The sequence below is a fragment of the Dermochelys coriacea genome, chromosome 21 (genome assembly GCF_009764565.3).
Source record: "Dermochelys coriacea isolate rDerCor1 chromosome 21, rDerCor1.pri.v4, whole genome shotgun sequence".
NCBI lineage: Eukaryota > Metazoa > Chordata > Testudines > Dermochelyidae > Dermochelys > Dermochelys coriacea.
Window position 1 is genome coordinate 7,191,253 of NC_050088.1, and position 24,074 is coordinate 7,215,326.

General features: G+C 44.8%; 2 protein-coding genes across 53 annotated transcripts in view; one reads left to right on the forward strand and one right to left on the reverse strand.

Moving 5' to 3' along the window:
- Positions 1–16,351, forward strand: part of RBBP5 (RB binding protein 5, histone lysine methyltransferase complex subunit) — a 168,345-nt gene extending 151,994 nt beyond the window's left edge. Inside the window, exons 17-20 of one of the 4 annotated variants that reach the window (XR_006276466.1) lie at positions 12,564–12,857; positions 14,068–14,152; positions 14,749–14,802; positions 16,217–16,351. The gene's annotated coding sequence lies outside the window, so the exon portion shown is untranslated. Of the gene's footprint in view, positions 1–12,563; positions 12,858–14,067; positions 14,153–14,748 lie in introns of all 4 variants that reach the window. The other 3 variants (XR_006276469.1, XR_006276467.1, XR_006276470.1) reach the window with 3 other exon arrangements.
- NFASC (neurofascin) overlaps positions 1–24,074 on the reverse strand; it is a 182,008-nt gene that overhangs the window by 43,061 nt on the left and 114,873 nt on the right. For 25 of the 49 annotated variants that reach the window (XM_043500386.1, XM_038379847.2, XM_043500401.1 and 22 more), the window contains 11 exons: positions 23,618–23,729; positions 23,346–23,512; positions 22,313–22,460; positions 21,189–21,313; positions 19,881–19,925; positions 18,876–18,977; positions 18,544–18,741; positions 17,421–17,491; positions 16,239–16,461; positions 10,757–10,872; positions 9,069–9,273 (listed from right to left, as the gene is read on the reverse strand). In XM_043500386.1, coding sequence (XP_043356321.1) covers positions 9,069–9,273; positions 10,757–10,872; positions 16,239–16,461; positions 17,421–17,491; positions 18,544–18,741; positions 18,876–18,977; positions 19,881–19,925; positions 21,189–21,313; positions 22,313–22,460; positions 23,346–23,512; positions 23,618–23,729 — 1,512 coding nt within the window. The remainder of the gene's footprint in view (positions 1–9,068; positions 9,274–10,756; positions 10,873–16,238; positions 16,462–17,420; positions 17,492–18,543; positions 18,742–18,875; positions 18,978–19,880; positions 19,926–21,188; positions 21,314–22,312; positions 22,461–23,345; positions 23,513–23,617; positions 23,730–24,074) is intronic. The other 24 variants (XM_043500409.1, XM_043500413.1, XM_043500411.1 and 21 more) reach the window with 3 other exon arrangements.

A 24,074-nucleotide genomic window follows, 5' to 3' on the forward strand; every position in this document is an offset into this window, starting at 1 on the left:
TAGCTCTTTGAAATACATGGTTATGGTGGTGTGGCTTGCTTTTCAAATGCAAAGACTGATTCAAATTGTACTGCCAGTTGATGGGGTGGCTCCATCCTGAGATGTGCATGTGACTTCCCAGTGATCAGAGTGGCATTTGGTGCACCCAGAGGCACAATTGGTAACCTGTCAGTCACCCTTTGCTCAAAACAAGAAGAGAGCAGCTCAGCAGGGCAACTGAATTGGTGTATAGATGCATTTGCTGGTGGTGTGTTTGTCTGACCAGTATTTGATATGTCCTATTGAAACTGGACAAACTGCATGGCAACTTCACTGCTCCTTAGCACAAAACAGTTTTAGGGTAAGGCCAGGGGCCCCCCGTTGTGCTAGGCACAGCACACATACCATAGGCCCTGTCCTGAAGAACATATGACCAAAATGTTCAGAGCTAGCAAAGCAATAACTTGTTACGTAGTGTGGGCCAAATCCTGCTTTCAGCGTTGTTCATAACTGCAGAACTTGAATCAGATTCTGTCATTGAGCTGGGATATAGAACAGGGTTTGTTTTTTAAATGGAAGCTTTGAAGCTAATACATATCAATTTACACCCATTAGAACAGTGAGGAGCTTCTTAAACAATTTCCTGACAAGCTGCACCTCCTGAGAGCATTATCAGACCTGGTTTTGTGCTGAAGGGAGTTATAAAACCAGCACAGCTTGCTGGGATTTGTATATGCACAAAACTAGGCCAAACGGTATAGAACCATAACACACAACTAATGGAGTACATCTAGAAAAGCTCTTCCTTTCTTGGGCAAACCCATTGTAGGTGTTTTGCATTATGAAGGGCTTCAGGATTTGGCCCAATGGCTTTATTTCCCCCTTAATTACAACTTTCAGTGAATGATGATACTTTTTTAAAAGGACCACAGTGGAAGAGTTACAGCCTCCATCATGGCTCTCCACCCCACATTGTTACTTATAATGCACAGGACCATAAACATAAACCTTAAAAGATTCATTGCCAGTTGCTAAAAGGTGCAGCGCTAACAAAAATCTACTGAGCTGTCTACAAATAGGATCTAGAGTAGTGGTTCTTATTGAAGCTGTTCCATTTTAATTAACCATTAAGTGGGCCAAAGCAGCAAAAATGAGACATCCTCTGTAGTTCAGAGGTTGGGGTAGTTCCCTGGGATGTTGAAGACCTGGGTCTGGTTGGGGAGGAGCAGGCCTTTGAAGAGGGCATGCCCTTAACCTTTGCTGTTGAAGCTGTTCTGCTTTAATTAGCTATGAATTGGGGCAAAGCAAGTGCTAAGAGCCCTCTGTAGCTCAGAGATTAGTGTTTGTTCCTGGGATGTTGAAGATCCTGGTTCAGTTCTTCCCTCTGCCTGGGGAGGGACAGGTGTTTGAGGCAGGAGTGCCTTTAACCTTTTCTCTTGAAGCTGGTTTTACTTTAACTATGAATTGCTCCAAAGCAAGCTCCTCTAAAGAGATGCCTTCTCTAGAGTAGAGGTTTAGGCCCTCCCTTGGGATGCTGAGGACCCTGGTTCAATCCCTGCCTGGGGAAAGGGGTTTACAACATGTATCGGCTGCCTCTGGGGCCTTTTACTTAAATATTTGTTGGGGGGGGGGGGGCGTTAAAAAAGCAAGTCACTCTTTTGTCCCCCGCGGCTAGGCTACCCGCCCAGGCTGTGGGAGACCCCAGGCCCAACCCCTCCTCTGCAAGGGGTTGTGCCAAGGCTCTCCCACCTCCCAGGAGACCACCCGCCTCCCGCCTCCCACTTACACCTCCCACCCCACCCCCCACCTGGCCCCCCAGCCACTGCCCCTCCCACCTCCCAGGCCCACCCCCCACCCCTCCCGCCCTCGCCCCCACCCACCACACTTGTGAAGTGAGCGATCTCTGTTCAAACCCCCTTCTGTTTCCAGAAAGACAAGGGCCTTCCGCAAGCGAAAGGGGACCTAAACAGGAACCTCCCACTTCTCTCCTGGGAGGCGGGACAGCCTTCTCCAAATCCTTTAAAATAGTCAGAGGAAGGATTTGAACCAGAATCATCCACCTCCTAAGCAAGCAACTTAACCACTGGACTATAGAGTGACCCTAGACTATTAGCCAGCCCAGTTCATAGTTAACTAAAGTGGAGACAGTTTCAAGAGGAAAAATACACACAACTCAAATCCTAGCTCCTTCAGGACCGGGGACTTGAACCAGGCTCTCCCACACCATAGGTGCAGGCCCTGGCCGCCAGGCTATACAGGGCTGCTTGCTAACTACATTTGCTTTGGACCATTTAAGTGTTAATTAAAGTGGAAGCAGCATCAAGAGGAAAAGCTGAGGGCACTCCCTCTTCAAATCCCTGCCCCCCATTCAGCACAGGAAAGACTTGAACCAGGCTCTTCAGCAACTCAGGAAAGAGCCCTTATCCCCTGAGCTACAGCACGCTTCTTAGCTTTCTAGCTTGCTTTGGCCCCATTCATAGTTAATTAAAGTGGAACTGCTTCAACAGGAAAGACTGAGGGAGCCCGCGCAGCAGAATACCTTATAGCCCAGCAGTTGGGACCACAACTTGAGAGGTCGGTGGGTGCTATACAAATTCCTTTTCATCAAGCATCACTCTCCCCCGGCCTTGGTGACTACCCAAAGCACTGGATGATAGAGTGATTCTCAGGCTGTCTGTGGCCCAATTAAGAGTTAATTAAAGTGGAACAGTTTCACCAACAGAGGCAGCACAACCCTCATGAAAATATCCTTAGCTCAGGGATTAGGGCAGTCACTTGAGAGATGGCAGATCCCTGTTCATCTCACTTTTTATAGGATGTGTGTGTGTGTGTGGGGGGGGGGGTTAAACTATCATCTACTACAGGCCACATGAGGCCCCTAACCATTAGGACTAAAGGTTATGAGGGAAATCTCGTTCCCTGCCCAGGACACTCATCTGGGGAGCGGCAGATCCCTGTTCCCAATCCTCTCTGTGCATTGGGCAGAGAGAGGAAACTGCCTCAGGTTCTCCCCTATCCTGGGAATGCACCTCAACCTCACCGCTACAAGGGAGGCTGTCTCCCCGCTTGTGTGGAGTTCGGCGGATGCTAAGCGTGCCTCCCAGCTCCAGTCCTGCAGGGAAGACAGGCAGGGCGATGTCTGTTGGCCCCTGGTTTGAGAATTGGGCTGGGGCTCAGGCATGATAATATACAGCTGGTGCCCAGAGTATGGCAGCAGGGTATGTGCTCAGAGGCAGACACATACGCACGGAGGGAACTTTTAGAGCAAAAACCTAGGCACCAAGTGAATTGAGATGCAGCCAGGGTCAGGCGGCAGCCGAGCAGGAGTTTTGTGGATCACAGCGGTGCCAAAACCTGGGACTTAGGCTCCACCCGCCCTTTGTGGATCTGGCTCTGTATGCCTATACTGTAGACTGTGTGTGTGTCCACTCTTGGCTGCCTTGAATGCTGGGTTGTGTGTCTGTGGAATGAACTGAGCTCACTCAGTTCACTCCCCTACTCAGCACTGCATGCCTACTGCCTCAGTGCTCTCTATACCGCCAACTAAAATGCTGCTGGGGTTCAGGAAAAAGGAGAGGCTCAACTGACACAAAAACTAAACCCCGACAGTATTCTGGGTCTGCATCTAGCATACCAGTTCTCAAGCCAATCTGGCTCTGTATTTGCATTTTACAGCACTTTAAATTTAAGCACAGGTCATTTGCTAGGAGGAGAAGGGAACTTCATCTCAGCAGTCCCTTGACTGTGACCCTAAATTTGCACCACCAATGATACCCAAGGCCTGCTACTAGCATTGTTTGCCTTTAAACAAATACTACTGCAGGCTTTGTGCATCTCTGGCAGCTGTTGATATTCCAGGTCTTGCTCACAGACCCAAAATAAAAGTCTAGTAATGCTGGGCTTATTGGGTTTTGGAGCTGTGTGTTGGTCAGCTCAGGGGAAGGCAAGTAAGATATTTTCTATGGGAATACTGCTCCCTCACCCCCCGACTTTGTGCAAAAGAAAAGTTATTTCTTCCCAACCACACCAGCTGGAGTAGATAAACCCCCACCTCTGAGCCAAACCGTTTCCCTGGGTTCACTGAGTATTGTTGAAGAGTTAACAACTAACCCCTGTGACGCTGTAACCCTTACTCACTCAAACTCTGTGATATGCCCTGGCATAAGCCTGGAGTGAAATCAGGTGTGTGTGAGGGTGGACCCACATCTTCCACTTGCACCCAACCAGTGACCCTTGGGAAGGTCTTTAATCTCCACCTTCTCATTCAGCAAATCATTAACGCCCCTACAGAGGCAATAACTTTAAAAGGCCCAGCTGTTAAGGGGGCACCCCTTACTACTAGGTCCCCTCTCTGAAACCAGCACAGAAAAAAGCTTGCTGCTCAAATCCTTTCTTCTCCTCCAGTAAAGGGGGGATTAAACCAACATCTCAGGTAAGTGTCCTAACCCCTCGGTCATAGAAGGCTTCTTGCAAATGAGTCCTGTTTTGCCCCATTTAATAGTTAGTAGAACAGATTCCAGAGGAAAAAAACTCCCTCTTCAAATCTGCTCTTAACAGGCAGAGGGAAGAGTTGAAGCAGGGTCTCCCCCACACATCCTCAAGATCAGCAGCCTAACCTCCAATCTATAAAGCAATTCTGAGCCTTTTGCTGGCCCAACTGGTAATTAATTGAAGTGGAAAAGCTTCAAGATGCTGGCTTTTCTCCTCCATCTGATGTGCAAAGCTGTAACCACTGGAGCTCAGAGCCAAGTCTGAACTGGAGGTTGCTCTGTCAGCACCAGTCACAGCAGATCAGGGAGTGTCAGAGGCACAGTGGATTCCTGTCCTGCCCCTGCCCCAAAGGCCCTGAGTCTGGTACTGCCCATGCAAAACCCAGTGGCTGTTTGTCAGCACCACAGAAACACCATTCCACAGAAAAGGGAAACATGCATTTCATGGCTCTGCAGAACCCGTAACTCACCACAACTGGCAGTGTCTGCTCAGATGAGGTGTAGGCCTACAATACCAAGGTGAGGGAATATAAGTCAAGGGTGAGCTGGCAGTACTTAACATTTGGAGTCTGGGAGCCCAGGACTGGCATAGCAGTGGGTCAGGATGAAGAAGTGCTGGCAGTGGGGTGCTCAGGACTGCATGGGGGGTGCTGTGGGTCAGGACTATGGGGCATTGGCACAGCTGGGGAGTGGCTCAGGCCTGGAATAGCAGAGTGGGGGGCTGTGGGACAGGATATGGGGCATTGGCACAACTGGGGTGTGTGTGGGGAGCTCAGGACTGGAATTGCAGAGGGGGGTTATGGGTGAGAGCCACTGGCAGAGCTGGGTGTGTTGGAGGTTTGCTGAGCTCTTGCCTGCCCAGAATTCTCTCAGCACTGTTAGTGAGCGCCAAATCTCCCTGCAGAAGACAATAACTGAGTAACTCATGCCTGGACACACACAAGGTTTGCAGGTGCCTCCTGGGTTTTCAGATCAGCTTCTCATTGCTCTAAACCCCCATAACATCCCATCCTTGGCTGATAAATAAGTTGGAGAGCCCTGGGCCTGATTCAAAGCCCACTCAAGGCAATGGGAAGACATAGTGAGTCCAGAGCTTTGGATCAGCTCCATTTTGAAGAGGGTGGGGATTAGGAGGTGACCCCTGCCTCATGGAAACCACTTCAGTTTCTCAGGAAATCATTTTCCAGCTGGTTTTTCAGACTGTCTCCTTCTCCCTCCTTAAATACCCATAGAGAGAGGTGTGGGATGCTGTATGGAATATAGATGACCATTTATTATAATATTGATATCAATATTACCCAATTGCAATGCATCTTGCAAGATATGCCATGTAAAGTATAAATGGAAAAGCTTCAGAGTAGCAGTTGTGTTAGTCTGTATTCGCAAAAAGAAAAGGAGGACTTGTGGCACCTTAGAGACTAACAAATTTAATAGAGCATAAGCTTTCGGAGCTGTAGCTCATGAAAGCTTATGCTCAAATTAATTTTTTAGTCTCTAAGGTGCCACAAGTCCTGCTTTTCTTTTAATGGAAAAGCTGTAATTTGCTAAGTCTGATCTTGTTCATATTAACATACCTTTGTATTGTGAGTTAATATGTGATATCTGTATCTCAAACTTGTGCTGTTTCTGGGTGACACCCCCAGACAGATTGCCCTTGATAGGCAATTAAGCAGGCTAGATAATGCTAATGCCAATCAGCTATACAATGAAGCCATTGAGAGAAGGCAGCCATTGATGAGTCAGCAGGACCTGTACTAGGGACATGCCTGTGGACAGGGGACTCAAGTGCTTTCTGTGCCCATGTCCTGTGAGCTTGTGTTTGGGACAGAGGATGTACAAGCCACATAGCAAAGCCTATAAAAAGGCAGTTGCATAGTCTCCATTTTCTTTTCAATCCTGCTTCTCACCTCCACAGTAACTTCTCTATAAACTGAAGCTTTGAACAAAGGACTGAGACCCATCCAGACTTTGGATGTGTTCCAGGGGGACTTTACAAGCCAGCAAACTCACCAATACTGCTAAGAACCTGATATATGGACTCTGAAGTTGTATGTATGTATCTGATTGCTTTGACCATTAACAACTCTGGTCTTCCCTTTTTTATAATAAACATTTAGCTTTAGAGACTAAAGCAATGGTGGCAGCATGGTATTTTGGGTAAGATCCAAACTAGCATTGATCTGGTAATGTGGCTGGCCTTTTAGGGATCAGAAGAACATTTTGTATAGCGAGTTTTAAATTCCCTTCTCACTTTAATGGACCTATTTGCTGGTGGGAGTAATTTCTTTTTTAGCTTCTTGATAACCAGTGTGGGGGGGATCAGGAGCACAGTTTGACTGGTTGGTGAATCTAACTACAGTGTGAACCATCAGTCTTGGGGATAATCTGCCACAGGGGAGGATTTGGTGACCTAAGATGGCACCATCCAACACTTCCTTTGTAGTAACTACATTGTTCCTCTGGTTGCTGTACTCCTAATAACTAACCCTCCAGCTGTTGCAGAGATCAGCAAGGGTCTTGTGGGCTTTGGACTATTTTTCATCCTTTGAGGTGCTCTTGTACTTTGACTCAGTGCTGCTGGCCTTTGGAAACGTGAGTACCTCAAAACCTTGGCCCCTTCCTTGCCACTCCTGAGGGCAAAATATAGCACTGGGTCAGGGGCCCAGACACGACAACCCCTCTGCAAACAGTCACGGCTCCCATGGTGGAGCATGCCAGCCTTTTGGCCCTGTACAGCTTCCTATTATGAGAGGAACAGGGCTAGTCTCTGTTCAAATCCCACTCAGGTTTGTGTGACAAACTTGCTGGGTTTCAGTCCAGCTGTGCTGGTGTCCCCATCCTTACACTCACCACAACTGGTGCTAACTGATCCCCTTGTTGGCAACCTCGAAAAAGAAGCCAAGAATCAAATCACATGGAGACTAAACTATTATCTCCCAACTGGGGATGCTCTTTCCCAATCAGGGTTGAGACGCATGGTGTGGGGGACCCTTGTATGGTGCAGCACATACCTTCAGGGGAGGGGTAAACCAAGCATTTCAGCCTCCAGGGAAGTCAGCCCAGCACCTCTCCTCCCAGGCATTCAAGTCCTTCTAAAAGTTGTCTTGAATTTACAGATAAAAATTAAGGGCTTGTCTACACATGGAAGTTCATTCAGACTTGGGTAAGGTGTAAATTTAACACAGATTATCTATTCCTGATTAACTCCATGGGTGGATGCTCTTATTCTGAACTAGTTTTAATCCACTCTGGAAATGGATTAATGAATTAGGAGTAAGATACAATTACTCTGGGATAAGAGCATCCATGCATGATGTTAATCTGGAACAGCTATTCTGGAATAACTCTCCATACAGATGAGTAACTATTAATGGAATGATGTCAGACTGGAGGGAGATCTCCAGTGGGATTCCACAGGGATCTGTTCTGGTTGGGCGTTTAACATTTATAAATGACCTGGATGTAGGAATAGAGTATACTGATCAAACTTGCAAACAACACAAAGCTGGGGGGGATGTCAACACTTTGGAGGACAGAGCTAAAATTCAGAGGGATCTTGATTAAATTGGAGAACTGGGCTATAAGCAACAAAATGCAATTCAGTGAAGATAAATGCAAGATGCTAGACTTAGGGAAGAAAAACCAAAAGCACAAATATAGAATAGGTGGTAATGGGCTTTTCAGCAGCACTGTGACAAGGATTGGGGAGTTGTGGTGGATCACAACCTCAACATGAGTCAGCACCGTGCTGCTGTTGCAAAAAATAGTTTGAGGCATAGCATGCAAGTCATGGAAGGTGATGCCACTGCTCTCTACTTAGCCCTGGTTAGTCCTCAGCTGGAGTACGGTGTCCAGTTTTGGTCACCAATGTATAAAAAGGATGTAGAGAAACTGGAAAGGATCCAGAAATGGGTGACACAGATGATCAAAGGGATAGAATGCAGCTATGAGCAAAGGCTGAAGGAACTGGGTCTCTTCAGTTTGAAAAAAGAGACTAAGGGGGGGACATGATAGCGGTCTTCAAATACTTGAAAGGCTGCCAAAAAAAAAGATGGAGAAGTTGTTGTTTTGCCACAGGAGGAGACAATGGCTTCAAATTACAATGTAGTTGATGTAGATTAATTCTGAGGAGAACTTCTTAACTATAAAGAACAGCAGGACAATGGAACAGAGGCCTCAGGAGGAAGCTGCTTCACTGCAGGTTTCCAAAAGGAGGCTGGATAGCCCTCTGTCTCAGATGGTTTAGACACAACAAATCCTGCATCTTGGCAGGGGGTTAGACCAGATGACCCTTACGGTCCCTTCTAACCCTATGATTCTATGGGTACCTCTGCCATTAGGAGCTACAGCAAGATGTACATACCTGTGCTCCAGGCAGAGAAATGCAGAGTGATAGCTTTGGTGCCTTAGAGCTGCACCTGTCCTGCACAGGATAGGTGGTTCTGTTCATTTTTAAACTGGATCTGTCATTTTATGGAATTACCATACAGGGCAGGAGGAATTTTAAGGCTCTAGGATTGTACTGTGGAGCAGAGTTTTCCCAGCATGTGCACAAAGCATACAACAGTGTAGGCCTGCAAAAATTCCAGAAGAACCTACCTCCTTCAGGTGTTGTGAACTCCTTAATTTCACTCCGAGGCCCATCTCCTCTCCCGTTGACTACAACCATCTCCAGTTTGTAGTTGCTGTAAGGAAACAGCCGGGACACTATGCCCCGTGGTCGGTCTCCAACAAAACCCACAGACTGCCTTTTTTTGGAGACCCACAGGTTCTTCAGCAAACTACTTTCTCTCCAGAAATAGGCCTTCAAGAAATATGTAGGGCAAGTGAAGCTTTTCCCATTCAGGTACAATTGGTTGTCATTAATAAAGCATAACAATTCTTTGCCTCTCAAAGTGCTTTAGAACAATTAATTAAGCCTCATAACTGCCTAGGAAGTAGGTCAGTAATATCTCCATTTTACAGATGCAAAAGCTGAGGAATGGTCAGGCTAAGTGATTTGCCCACAGTCACAGTGAGTCAGCTGCAGAGATTAGGATGGAACCGAACAGTTCTGGTTCCAAGTCCTCAGCTCTAGGCAGAGAGCATTACCCCTCCAGATGAATTAGTAAAAGTTAACTGTAAAGAAAGGAAGAGGCTTAATATGTCCAGGCACAATTAAATGTCTGAACTTGAAAAGATGCTGATTCAAATCCCTACAAATATAGATTTTTTGATAGAAAATAAATATACAATGGTGCACAAGAGGAAGTAATGAAAACTAAGGCAGAATTCAAAGAATTTTCTATGAATACTGAATTCTTGGATTTGAAAGGTATGAACATGTACAGAATGTCACCAACCTGTATTGCTAAATTCTCAAAAGCTCTTTCTATCAGATTTTTGATTAAGTCCAGACTTTTGCTGCTTGTGATCAGGCACTGCAACTGGCCCATGTGAGATTATTAGCAGAGCATATGTTTGATAAAGAACAGTTGTTGCAATGACTATACAGTATATTTACTCTATACTTTCTTTAGTTTTCCGTTAGTATGGTTTGTTTTAAATCTTGACCAGGGCAAATCCAGATAGCATTTATTAAGACTGTGTACATTAGGGATGACACAAATCAGTATATTGGTATCTGAGGATTCTTTCTCCTCCCCCCCCCCCCCTCACTTCTCCCATGAAAACTGCATAATGATGAAAGGATGTAACTTAACAGTTCTAGAGACAGGACTGGTCTTATTTAGGTATAATACAAGCAGCAGCAATACCTCAACCTTGCTTAGCAGGGGCCACCTTTAGGAGTGAGGAAAGTAGTGCTGTTTATATGGCCCATGTAGTCCTTGAACCCTACTATAGGGCTTGGTCTGTTCGGTGCCCACATCACTCTTTTTACTGTAAGAGCAAAGACTCCAATCAGTAGCACATATTAGACTGTGCATGTTTGCATATGCAGGACTAAGTCTCATTACAAGACCAAATCCTACTCTCGCTCAAGTCTGAGTATTGCCACTGATGTTCAATGGCAGCAGAATCTGGCCCTAAATCAGCCCCTGCAAACAAGATCTCTATAGATCCTGTTTTCCATTTATTAAACAAAAGCCAGCCTGGGTGTTTGTTTAGCCTTCAACCCACAGGTGTTCTTTTAGAATGGCTAGGCATGATCACTAATGTGCCCACATAATGACAGCACCCAAGGTTATTAGGCCCAACTTACTGTTTTATGTCATCCCCAGGTCACCCTTTATGAGCAAGGTTAGCTGTATTAATAGTCCATATCCAAAGAATTTGGTTTTGCTCACTCTGTATTCCTTCAGTTGCCCCTGGATGGTATCCGGGTATACTCGGCTCCACTGGACACTGACTGCCGTGCTGTTCATAACTTTTAGCCTAATATCAGTGGGGGCAGCCTTGGGATCTAAGCATTCCGGAATAAAGCAAAGTGTAGATTAGGCACACACTGGGTTGGTGGGTTTTAATTCAGACAGTCGTCTACACCCCATTTTTTCCCTGAAGTTTACCACCTCCTGCAATTCCTGCTAGGCAGGTTTTTGAGACATTTTGTTTTTCATTCTAGAGTCATCCTGGGGTAAATATAATCAGACTTGCAAAAGCCCCTGCTGCCACCTTATGGCATTCAGGAGCAGTTCTGCCTGTGTTAGAATAGTTGCAGAAAGACAGGATCTCATTTGTGCAGTTATCCCAACAAAGTCACAATCTTGTCACTTCAAGGATTTCCACAGCTGATGCAACAGAACAGTAGGAACCAGTCAATTCTAGAGTTCTTGCAAACTACTTAGTTACTCAAGGGATGAATGTGTCCCACTGCCATGCAGTAAATATACCCAGATAATGAAATGGGAGAAGCAATATACAGAACATATTTACCTCTAACACCTCAAAGTATTTTCCTACAATAACAGGGATATGTGAAGTACTGTATATCCAAGGCACAGTGGTAAAAATCCACTTCAGGCATGTACCCCTTCTCTCCTCTCCCCCTTGTGCCCCCCCCCCCCCCACACACAGTGTCAGTGTTGGGAATCCAGTCCAAGAATCTCTGTTCAGAGAGCTCTGCTCTAACCATTAGTCAGTACAGCCAACTTTCTAAAGAGAATGGTTTAAAAATGTTTCCCATGATGTGCTAGTATTCTTTTTGGCTGTGCCAGATGCAGGAATTACTTCCTTGTTTAACAAGATCTTGCTAATTTTAGGAATCTCAGATTTTGAAAAGGGCAATAGCTCATGTTCAACCATGGTGAAACATCATGGGCCAGATTCTCAGCTGGTGTGACTTGGCACTGCTTCACTGAAGCCAGTGAAGCTATTCAGATTTACACACCAGCTGAGGAGCTGATCCAGTGTCCACAATCCAACAAGACTCTGCTGTTTGGAAGCAACAACACTTGGTCAGTGTGAGGACAGAGCATCCAGCTGTCATGTAACATGTTGATCATTTAACAATTCCCCCAGTAATCACTGATGCAGCCACACTTTAGCTGGCTCCATCCTCCAAACAGATGGTTTGCATGTTTTTAAACTGGCTAGCTTTCTCCCCTCCTAGTTTTAAAGGATCCCAGCTGTCTTTGTGCCTTGCTACTGCACTAGCACAGCTTGGAAGCATGCCTGTCTAAGTTGTGTGCTCTAGGATGGCTCGGAAGCTAAACAGAGTGAGATGCAAGGTGACTTACATGAGAGCAGGTGCAAATGAGTCAGAGTCCAGCTTACCCAAAGTTGTATCCCAACAGGCCAGCTCCTCTGCTGGTGTCAGCTGGAACTCCAGTGAAGTCTCTAAAGCTATGCTGGTACACCATAGGAGGATCTGGCACAGTGTCCTTAAGTGATTGTCCTCTTCACCATCTAGACTAATCTGGTACTCCTGAGACTTTCTGACCAGGCAAGTTCTGAATCTAGGGGATACATGGGTTGCTTCTGGTGGTGCCTCCCCAGGAGGGAAAAATGTGTTACAATCTGTTAGCCACTTGTGGTATTGCTGTGCGATCACTCCTGATCCATTTAACAGCAGCTCTTCCCTTGGGCCTCTACAATGGATCAGCTACTTTGAGAAGTAAGCATGCAATCTGTCGTCCCTCTGTGCTGCAATTACAGGTTAGGACTGACTGGGTCAGTCTGCCATGAACTTTTAGCTGCCTGCTGCAGCACTTGCTTTGTGGACTTCCTCTGAGCTGATGGGGAGGAACCCTGTGCCTGGGTGGGTGGAGTCAGGCCTGGCTCATCCCACCCACAGGAAATTGAAAGGTGGGACAGGAAGTATAAAAGGTAGACCCTCCAGCTGTTGGAGCTGAGCCTGGGAAGGAGACAGACTTATCTTGCTTGCTGCTAGGCCTCTGACTTCACTTCTGATCCCAAGGAGACGCTGGCTATCTACCCCAGGGAGCTGAGGTACCAAACAAAGGGGTAGTTGGAAGTAGCCCATAGACACTAGACTGGTTTTGGGTTGGGTTTGCCTGAATCCAGGCCAGTGTGTTTCAGGCAGATCTCTGCTGACCCAGTGATGGATGCTCCACCATTGTTAGGTCCCTGTGCTGGGACCTGGTGGAGTAGGATGGGCCTGAGCTCCCTGCTGCCAACCCCAACCCTGGGGTGGCAACCTCCCCACGGAAGGCCAAGAGGCCTAGGTTTGTCTGCTGTCTGACAGAGCTTGGTGCTCTGCTCTGCCTGGGGCCCTAAGGCCCTAGACTGTTGGGTGCTCCTCCCTGCCAAGAGGGTCAGGGGCTAGCCTCTGATTCACTAATTCTCCCTGATATGAGGCAGTGATCCAGCCTTACTAGGACCCAGAGGGGGAGGGATGACCACCACCACATTACACAACAGCAGAACAATCCTTTGCTTTCACAGCCAATCATCTAGATTTACATGGTGATGAAGATTGGCCAGAGCCTGCAGAAGATCTTTGTTCACTCAGTACAGACTAGCTTTCTAATGAGGAAATGCACTTGCTTTGGTTTCACTGTAGCTTGTATAAGAACTTCTGATCTCTGTTGGAATACTCATTTGAAACTACTACATCCACCCATTGGAGAATCTCAACAGACATCCCTAGCAAAAGTGATTAGATTCAGAAAGGATGGAGCACACCTATCCTCTGAATCAGGTTCTTTTAAAGGTGTCATGTGAGGCACCCCCCATCACTAGTCACTATTGAAAATCTCTGCTGGAAACTATTGGAGGAAGAAAGCTTGTAATTAGGGCTAGATGCAGGAGTCACTAGGCAAGTTTCCATGGCTTACTTTATGGCAGAGGTCAAACTAAAGAGGATCATTATGGTCATCTAGCCTTAATCTAATGTTATGTATTTAACGTGCAAGAGTATGTTTTTTGTTAACTGTATCTTGTGGCAAAAACTGTTCCCCAAAACAACCAGTTTATGGGGGGAAAGGGGAAACCAGGCAATAAGACATGGTAAAACAATCAAAGGAGATACATAGCTTGCAGTAAAGCCATCCCTAAACTACTGTTGCCAGAAAAACTATTGGTTAAAGACTTGCAATAGGAATTAAGTTATCTGAAGCTTCAGATAAGAGAGTCTGTTCATTTCAGGACCAAGGACAGAGCAGCCCCTTAAAGGCCAAGGGGATTTTTTTCTCTCTAGAAACATTTTTTCACTAGTGCACTTTGCAGTAGGAGAGGAAATGGAAAACGTGTGAATGTATAATACTTCCCTGAAAACTTCTAAGGTAAGCAGAGATTCCTAAGGCCTATCCCAGGGAGGGAGTGGTATGGTCCCTTGAAGGTTTGAATTGGTTGAAGATACTAAACAACTATGCTGAGACTGATTTGCTTCTAGCCATGGGTGAAGTGCCTGAGGATCTAGCTTGCAGATCCTATGTGCAGAGTTTGCACAGCTCTAATATTGATTGACACTGCAGCATGTCAGTCAAAAAGCCTGTGGAACAAGGTGGATATGTAACATTACAAATGGTACTTAGCACAAGTTAGTTGGGTCAGAGGAAACTCTTCTGCACCACCATTTAATTATACCCACCAGAAGAATCTGCTCACCCAGGGAGTGATGCAAATAAACGCTGATGGCCTCTAATGGATGCTGGGTATACAGAGCTAACCCGGCAATGGCTGAGCTGTACAAAAGCCTTTCAGCAGCATGGCCACAAAACCCAACATTTGATTTGCTACTGTTAAAGCATTCCCAGTTATGTGCCTGAGAAGCCTTTGAAAAATAAGGCCACACTAGCCCACTAAGATGTTGCTCAGCTTGTACATGTATTAACCCCCAAGAATGTTCAGGCTGTTTGGTTTTTTTGTCTCATCCTAGGTCAAAAGCAGATGTTGGCCACTCTGAATCTCTCACAAGAACAATAAGCCGAAGGTAAATATACTGTTATCAGGGAGGCTTGGGAGTGAAGTAAAAGCACTCCTAAGGTTAGCATCTTTAGAGAGAAACTATTGGAACAAACCTATCCAGTAGTTTAGCCCATTGCACATTGTATTCACTAGGGGCACGTGCAGGATCTAGTGTCCATACTTAGATTGTTTCCCATCTTTTTATAATTATCCCAGTCATTTAGGGAGCTAAATAATGAGATTTAGTTTCAAAGAACTGAAGAACTCTCTAAGACCAAATCTCACTTTAGTTTAGCTCCAACAAGACAAACATTCAGGTGTATTTGAGTCCCTGCGGAACCCAAATGCACAGTCCCCAATATCTACTTTAAACTGAGAGAAATACCTTAAGACACTGAAAGCTGGCAACTGTGCAGCATCACAGCACTGTGGTAGTGTATGTGTGTAACTTGCTGGTGTAGGGGGTAAGGCAATCTAAGCTGTATTTCTTTTTAAGTTCCTTATCTATCCCTGCTCTTAGCCACAAGCTGCAAGAGGCAGAGCCAGGGACATTAGGATTTTGAGTTTTTTTTTTCCCCTTTGTAGTAGTACCGCCCATATTTTGTGCTCTGAGCTCAACCAGTCAGTGGGAGGTGGTCCTTGTGCTATTCCAGGTGACCTATTGTGGGACTCCTTTTCAGAAGTGCTGAGCCCATAGCCCCAAAAACAATCCCAGCAGGAGTTCAAGGCAAGACTCCCCATCATGTGGTGCAATAGAGTTGGGACTAAAATGCTTTCTCTTTAAAAATGTTACAGTTCAGAGCACCCATCTGTTGCAGGCAGTAAAACCAGTAGGAGATTAATTTACCATTATAGCTATTTGTATGTTTATTATCTAAAGCCATGGCACAGCAATCTAATCCAGGATTTCCCTCTGACCAGTATGCAAGATTATCACCTAATTAATCTACACTTCCCTCAGAGCAGAGAGAGGAGTTACCTGCAGCTCAGGTAGGCACCCATACTAGCTCTAATCTTGCTAGTGTGGCTAAATACAGATGTGGCAGCACAAGTTCTCTCAGAACCCTGGGTAATGCCTACCAGAGTTGCAATCACACCTCTAAATTCAACAACTACTTTGCCCAGCTGTACCTTTCATCCAAACTCGAACCTTCTTGTCCACATCATTCTCAGAAGTGATGTAGTCCAGTTTGCACAAATGAAGGCTAAGTAATTTGGCTTGGGGCTCCACAGGGATTTTGGTGACAGCTTGGAATGGAACCTGAAGAGTTGTCTTCTCCTCCTCAAATCACCTGGAACTGGATTGCTGTGACATACCATGCATGGCTCTAAGGGTGTCCACCTTGAGCTGCAATGTAGCTTTTCCATCTCCAGTAGGTGAGGAAAGCTTGGTTAACTTTCACTTTTCTTTTCCCCTCCCCTCCAGTAATACTTAACAGCTCTGGCTAGGAAAATACTCACAATCTTCCCCTGAGTAGCCGATGATGACGTCCGGCTCTGGAGCTCTCCCGAAGTCATTCTCTGCCTGCACTTTGATCTCATAGGGCACATAGATGGGTGTATTCCAGACAACATGTCTTGGGGTTCTCACTGTCTCATTGCTCCAGCTCTCCCGTGTATCCCTTTGCCTCCACTTGACTATGTACCTGAGGTTGGGCCCATAAGCTTGGGTTGCATTCAGCGGCTTAATGGACAAAAAGTTAAGGTATTTACACTGCACAATACAGGCATGAATAAAAAGCTGCAATTTATCCCTCCCCCACACCAGACTTGTCTTAATTCCTGGTGACAGCAGTGTACGTGCAGGCAGGATGTACACCTGCTTCAGGAACAAAATGAAAACTGAAAACTTCTATATAAATCTTCCTCTCAGGCTTCCTTCAAGAAGCAAGCCACAGAGTAATTCTTTATGTACCCTGGAAAATTTAGGAGGGACACTTTGCCTTCAAGTGTCACTCTTAATGAACAACAGGTAAATACTACTTCCAATTATTCTTTAGGCAAGAGAGATTATACCTGATTCTCAAGGAACTGCCCCTAACCACTTTTCTTTTGCTTCCACTCCTGTGAACAGATCTTGGAGACCAACCTCCTCCCTAATGCAACACTTGAGTACACTGTATGAGCAGGCTTCTGGAGGAAAACTAAAGAAGTCCTCATTCACTAGATGAAGACGTCACTGTCTATCACTTATGCCTCCAAGGAGCGAGTCAACAATGGTGTTAGAGTATTGTCACTGTTTCTGAACTGAGTAACATGCTCATGCTTGTGTAACCTTCACCTTAGACTTGTCTTAAATGAGTAAGCTCTTTGGAGTGTGTCTTTCTGGGTGCTATTAAAATCAAAATTGCATGGGAATTGATTTATTGTGCCAGCTACCTAGAATGTAAAAGGAAGAGCATGAGGAGTGATTTAAATATGCTCACCTTAAGAGGGCTGATGCACTGAGAGAAAGCCTAGTATGTGTGACACTTCCTCAAACTTTTCTGAATGGTAATAGCCCTTGGTGGTTAAGGTGAAAGAATAAGCAGGATCATCTTGACTCAAGAGGAGCCAGCAGTTGAAAGTTTTATCTAAGCCTACTGAAATAAAATGTTATCCAGATTTAAAGAGACTCTGGGGTAGTCAAAAAATTAAACTCACAGTCCAAGTTATCTCCATGTTGTTTTTTTGAGTCCCTGCTCCTTGAACTCCTGTTGGGTTGATTTCTGGACCTGAAATCCACATAAAAATCTTGCCTTACAATGTTGAAAATATAGGCATTTAAGTGCCCTGCACAAAGTAAACTGATTATTAATACACAATTCAAAGCAACAAGTGGCCTAGTTTGCCTGAATTGGCTTCCAAATATCTAGTCTTATACATTTAGAAGGTGCCTTCTTGTTCAGATAGAATAATCAATACATCCCTCAGCTTTTGCTTAAGTATGTGTTAATAGATGTCAATTGAAAATGAGCAGGCCCTAGGCAGCCATATTTTGTAGGCACTCCAAAAACCCAGAGATTTAGGTTCATTAGTGCCTTGTGCTAGAAATATGATTTTTTTCTTGGCTGTAGCACTGACCATATCAAGGGCATTCAAAAATGAGCTGTAGTGACCTGCTATGCTGCATTGCATTGCACACCCAGCCTGTTCTGGGATCTCTGCCAAAACTTGAATAGTGGAAGGAGTTAGCAGTTTTGGGAGCATGCCTCCAAGCTCAGTTGGCTAGCCCATGATTCAGGGTCCACACTGCTTATTTAAGTGTGCTCATCTACATGGGCTGGGGGGAGCCACTGCCAGCTGCAGTGTAAAAAGGCCTAGTTTCAAACTTTCAAAGAAGCTTCTAAGCTTTCTGCAGGAGGCGGGGATGAAGGATTTTCCTCCTTTCTGCAGTTGCAGAATCATGGAAAGCTTGATTTGTTTTGAGGAATACCCCCCTCTAAGCAGCATACAGTGGGAAAAATTACCCACCTTAGCTCTTTCAACTTGAATTTTGCTACTGTGCACAGGGCTTAACCAAATACATCATTCATGCCAACCCATTAGTACATGGATTAAGTTCTGTTCTCAGTCCTATTACTCTGGCTTTACAGTAAGGTAGCCAAGAGCAGTATCTAGCCCTGTGAGTTCAACACCCATGGAAAATGGGCTTGTAAAAGAAACTCACCTAGTGTCTGATTTCTGACATGACAGATGAAAGCCATTCAGAGAGCAAAGCCGTACGTGGCTGATTGGCAGCAAAACCACAACAGTGAGTCAAATGGAATTGACTCCAAGTACTTACTTGCCCCAATAGTATGGTATCGTTCAGAGGGAAGGCTGGGCAGGCTGCTCCCAACTTCGTTCACAGCGATCACTCGGAACTGGTAGTTGACATAGGGTGAGAGGCGCAGAACAGCTGAGTTCACGCTCCCTGGATAACGGGAATGGTTATGCCACGACCCAGCCTGGAACTTGTCCTCTTCAAACTGAACCACATAATCTAGACAGGAGAGAGGTCAGGTTAATGGCAGGGTTTTTCCCAACTCCCAGAGGAAGAGAGACTTTTGTCAACAAAAACAATAGCTTGACAAATACAGCCTGGTTTGGTGTTGGAGGGGAGGGGTGAGCACCAACCTGTGATTGGGCTGTTATTGTCATCACCAGGTATCCATGTCAGGCGCACACTCCTTTCCGCCAGGTCTGTCAGCTCCAGGTCACGAGGCCGCTCAGGTCGTTCTATTGGCAAAACAACAACCAAAGTTTGGTTCCTTTGGCAATCCCACTGAAAGTCAATGAGAACTGAACACCTAATGCCTTGGGTGTCTTTGAGAGTTCTGCCTAACTCTCAAAGGCAGCAGTGACAAAGTCATTGGCAGCAGCTGTTTCCATTCAGTTCTTAGCAGAGAAGTGTGTTTTCTTAATCTGAACAAATATAGTGCCCTTCATCAGGACTCTTTGTGGGAGTGCAGTTGGCCTTTCCAAGATATATTGGCGGGGCTGGCAATGCCCAAGAATGTAGTGTATGAAGTTTAAAAAAACTCTCTACCTTCAAATGTAGAAAGAGGTGTGTGTACATAGAACAAAGACATCAAACCTAAGGAAAAACATAGTAGGTTGTATACTGTATAGATGGTGGACTGACAAAAAGACAAACCACGTTTGTTCTTGTAGAGCAAGGTCATGTCATTTCACTCTTGGGTCACCTTCCTTTTAGAGGGAGAGCCATGCAAGCAACTAACTATTTTCACCCCCATTTTACTGATAGGGAGAGTGAGGCAATGACTTGGCCAATGTCCTGGAAGATCAGTGGCAGAACCAGGTTTCCTAACTCCCCATTCAGGGTCTTACTACGGGCAAGGTGGCAGTGGCAGAGTGGATGAGTTATATTCTTGTGCTATACCATACTGCACCTTGACACCCAGACAACCATTACAAAAATACCACAGCAGCTTTCTGCTCATGGTTAGTTGTGATGACTCTTAGAAATAACATACCGTAGCAGGCTTTGGAGCATCAGTCTCGGTCTTTTCAACTCCTCCAGCCCTACATTTCCCATTAGAGTTATTGCAAAGGCCAAACAAAACAAAGCATATACAAATAAAAGGGTTTCAATAAACCAAACTGATTAGTGGTGATTACCTTTGGGTAAGGCTGTCATACGATTAGTTGGAGCAGACACGACAGCTGCAAGGTAAGACATTGGCTGTTAACAGAGTTAGTTTAGTGATTAAACTTGGCTCATCAAAGGGGCGTGTAGTAAAAACAAGTTAGAGGCAGATTCCACCAGGATTCCATTTCCAGTGTGGGATCCAGTGAGCATTAGTACTTGTAGCCCACCCCCTAGAGACTCAAAGGGGCTCCCATAAGCTCTAATCCATTTTGTGCCTGCTGCACATGAGAGAAACAAACGAGTTAATTAGCTTAAGCACAATTATCTGTTAAAAAATGGAAAAATCAAATTTAGCTGAGTGATTAGGGATGCAGGATCCTTATGGCATGCTGAGTGAGCCAGCAATACATTCAACATTGATTTAAACAGGCGCAGGCTCTTCAAGAGGTTTCTGGTAGTTGAGAACTAAGGGTAGATGAGCCTCAACATGGAGTTCAAAGATTGAGAGTAGGTCTAACGGCCACAAACCCAATCCCAGTCTATAAAACCCATTTCCCCTGTAGTTTAAATCCATTCCTCCCCCTGCCAAAAAGGGAGATTCATTACCACTTCCACCTGGAGCAAAGCCTGTAGGACTAGGACATGTTTCGTCTCTCTACCACTCTAGCTTAGCATCTAAATACGGGGCCTGATTTTCAAAGGTCATGAGCAGTTTGAATTCCTGTTGACTTCAATTGGAATTGCAGATGTCTAACTCCACTGAAGAGCAGACCTCTTATTTGGAACCCTAAGCTTAGGCACCCATGTTTGAGCATTTTTGGCTCCATATAGGGATTGATTTCTTTCCCCCTCAGCTCCTTTCAACTCAGTCTCTCTGTACTTGATTTCCACGTGGCTTATTTCTTTTTATGTATTCTGTCTTTTCCTCTCTACTTCTTTATTTTCAGTATCTGCTGAATTGGAAGGTTCAATTGCAACATTAGAGCAGGTTTGAAATGAGGCTGCATGTATTCACTAAGTCCCATTAAGACACTGGTGGAGAAACTAACCATTTTTACTACACTACTTTGCTTAAGAAGTTCACAGCAAACCTACGTAAAACCACTGATAGCTATGGCAATAAGGGCTTGACCTACAAAAGTATTAGAATACATTAAATGTTAAACATTTTTTAAATTTCACTGTGTCTGATCATGCATTACCCAAGTTTGTCTGTGAGAACTTGACACTAATAATCAGTCTGTACTAACAAACCAATGCCTTTAGTTCTACTATTTTGCTTTAGATGAGGCTCCAATCTCTGGGTTAGTAGTAAATTCAAGTGGAAGAATGGTTACCTAGCACGGTGAGGAATGCTTTGGCAGAGTCTTTGTCCAGTTCAGTACTGGCTACACATGTATAATCTCCTTGATCTTTTTCAGCCACACCATAGATTATCAAACCGTCATCTTCCTTCTTCATCCTTAAAAGGATACAGTTGATAAAAACACACAGTGTTAGGTGTTGAAATATTTTGTCCTAACCTATGTGAAAAGTCCCATTGGATTCCATAGGACTATTTGCATGAGTAAGTCTAGCTGGGTTTGACTCATGTTTTACATTCATCAGGACAGGGACGTACTTTTCATTCTGTTTGTTGTTTTTTGTATATTTTGTCCAGGGCAGAGGCATAATCTATCTGTCCAAGTATTCATACTGAACTTATTCCCACGGCATCAGAGTCTCTACAGTGCTGTATAGCTATACATTACTAAGCAGATGAAATAATCATAGCAGGCCAGGAGATGGAATCAGATTCTTCTATGGGAACAAATTTCTGACCAGGGAACAGTTTGAGTCCCATGATCAAAAGTTTATTTCCTTTTCTCCAGATGGGAGACAGACTGGGAAAGGGGAACTGCAATTGTATTGGCACAGTAGATCAAAGCAGACAAGTATTAATTCTGAAATAGTTTGTAGTTATTAAACCAAGATACTTTATTGAGATTCTTAAAAAACAAACACCGATTTCAATCTTTTTGATATTTTTATATAAATGAAACCTGAGATCAAAAAGTCTTGCGTAACTATCAAATCAATTCCAAATTGCTAGTCACTTTCTATTTGAAGGAACTAAACACCACAGAAATGTAGTACCACTCAGTGTTGAATCACAAAAAGAAAAGGAGTACTTGTGGCACCTTAGAAACTAACAAATTTATTTGAGCATAAGCTTTTGTGAGCTACAGCTCACTTCATCGAATGCATTTGAATCACAGGGACACTGGTTATTCTACACATACTCTCCCCCTCCTGGTTGAATGTAGGAAATGCTGTCTGGGCTGTGAAACCAGACAAATTGTGTACACACACCGCCTCTTGAAATGAGCATCCTATAAAGACAGAGCGAAGAGTAATACTATCTTGGGAGACAGAAGGAGCATGTAACTACAGATATATAGTCATATGGCAGTGCACAGACCTGTTTCCAATGTACAGAGGCGCATCATCTTTCAGCCAGGCGACTGAGAGTTTCAGCGTAGAGTCATGTTTTATACGGCAGTCTAATCGAACCATGGAGCCCCTCTTTACAATCAGATCTTCTGGCCCTCTCACGATCCTAGTTGGGTCTGCAAAGAATCACAAGATGTCACCTATAGGCATATAACAATAGGGTCTATAGAGCGGTACCCAAACCAAAGGGGAGATGTAGTGTGACTTGTAAAAGTCAGGCATATGTGGACGTGTGCCAAATGCCACAAGCCATCCAGCTGGCCACACTCTCCAATACTTACAAGTACCTGCTTATAAGCTGAGTAATTTAGTTTCACTCCACCTATCTTACACTCAGCAACGCACCCTCCCTTTAATACACACAGACATGATCTAAAACAGGATTTTTGAGTCAAAGGGCATTTCACTAGAAAAGCGAAGCCGCAACAGAAACTGTTCGCTTTACTCAAACGTTTTATTGCTGCTTGAACTGTGACCTTGCACGACTGCTGTGCATCTTTTTTGTGTTTCAATGTGCCTGGTATTTATCTTATGGTCTAGGCAGCTCATCATGTTTAAAAAACAAAAAAAAAGTCCTCAGTCATTCAGATCTTCAGGTATCCAACAACATAATTCTGTGATATTAAACTACAAAAACAAAGCTAAACTACACCATATTCCAGCTCTTTGCCTCTTTGCCTATAGGCTACGAAAGTGTGTAAAAAAATTGATAAAAGCATAAAGGATTTATTTTTCCGTGATTTTCAATGGAGCCCAAGAGAGTTAGGCACCAGCCACCACTGAATTCTTTTAGGCTTCTTTGAAAATCAGTCTTGCATTTAATGGAAACTAAATGTGTTGGGATCCCAGTTTTGTGGGTAAGTTTGTGCTTGATGCACAGCATGAGAATTAGCCAGCTAACTACCCAACTTGTGGGTGTAAACTGATGCCCATGGAAAATTGTGGATGCTTGTGAGAAGGCGGGCCTGTACGTGCAACGCTTTGACAGCACCATCTCTTACCTTTGATCTCCAAACGAACCTGGTTCTCTGCTTTACCCAGAATGTTGGTGGCGACGCAGGTGTAGATTCCCTGGTCCTCCTTCCGAGCCATGTTTATTTCCAAGCTCCCATTTTCATGCTTCTGGTAGTTCTCTCCATCCAGGGCGCTTCCCTGACCATTCTTAAACCTCACAACAATACAAGAAACTATTGTAAGAGGAAGCAGCAGCAGCAGGAAGTGGCTCATTCCAAAGCCCATTGCAATCAGCAGTGCTGAGTGTTGGAATCCTTACCAGCGCAAAGTGGGGATCGGGGAGCCAAAGAATGGGCAGTCAAGGCGGGTCCTGTTATACTGAATCACTTTGATCAGCTGGTTCCGTGGGGCAAGAATCCGGGGAGGCACATCTTAAACAACAAAGAGCATCCCACCCATTGTTTCAAGTTCTCTGTGTATATAAGATCTCCCCACTGTATTTTCCACTACATGCATCCGATGAAGTGAGCTGTAGCTCACGAAAGCTTATGCTCAAATAAATTTGTTAGTCTCTAAGGTGCCACAAGTACTCCTTTTCTTTTTGCAGATACAGACTAACACGGCTGCTACTCTGAAACCTCTCAAAAGAGCATCTTGTGTTTTTAAAATTCTGTGTGCTGTAATCATACCATCTCCCCATCTCTCCTCTCTAGTCACGGGACTCCCTCTTTTTCTTGCACCTCAAGTTCAAGTTCCTTCTTCAAGGCTTTGCAAAG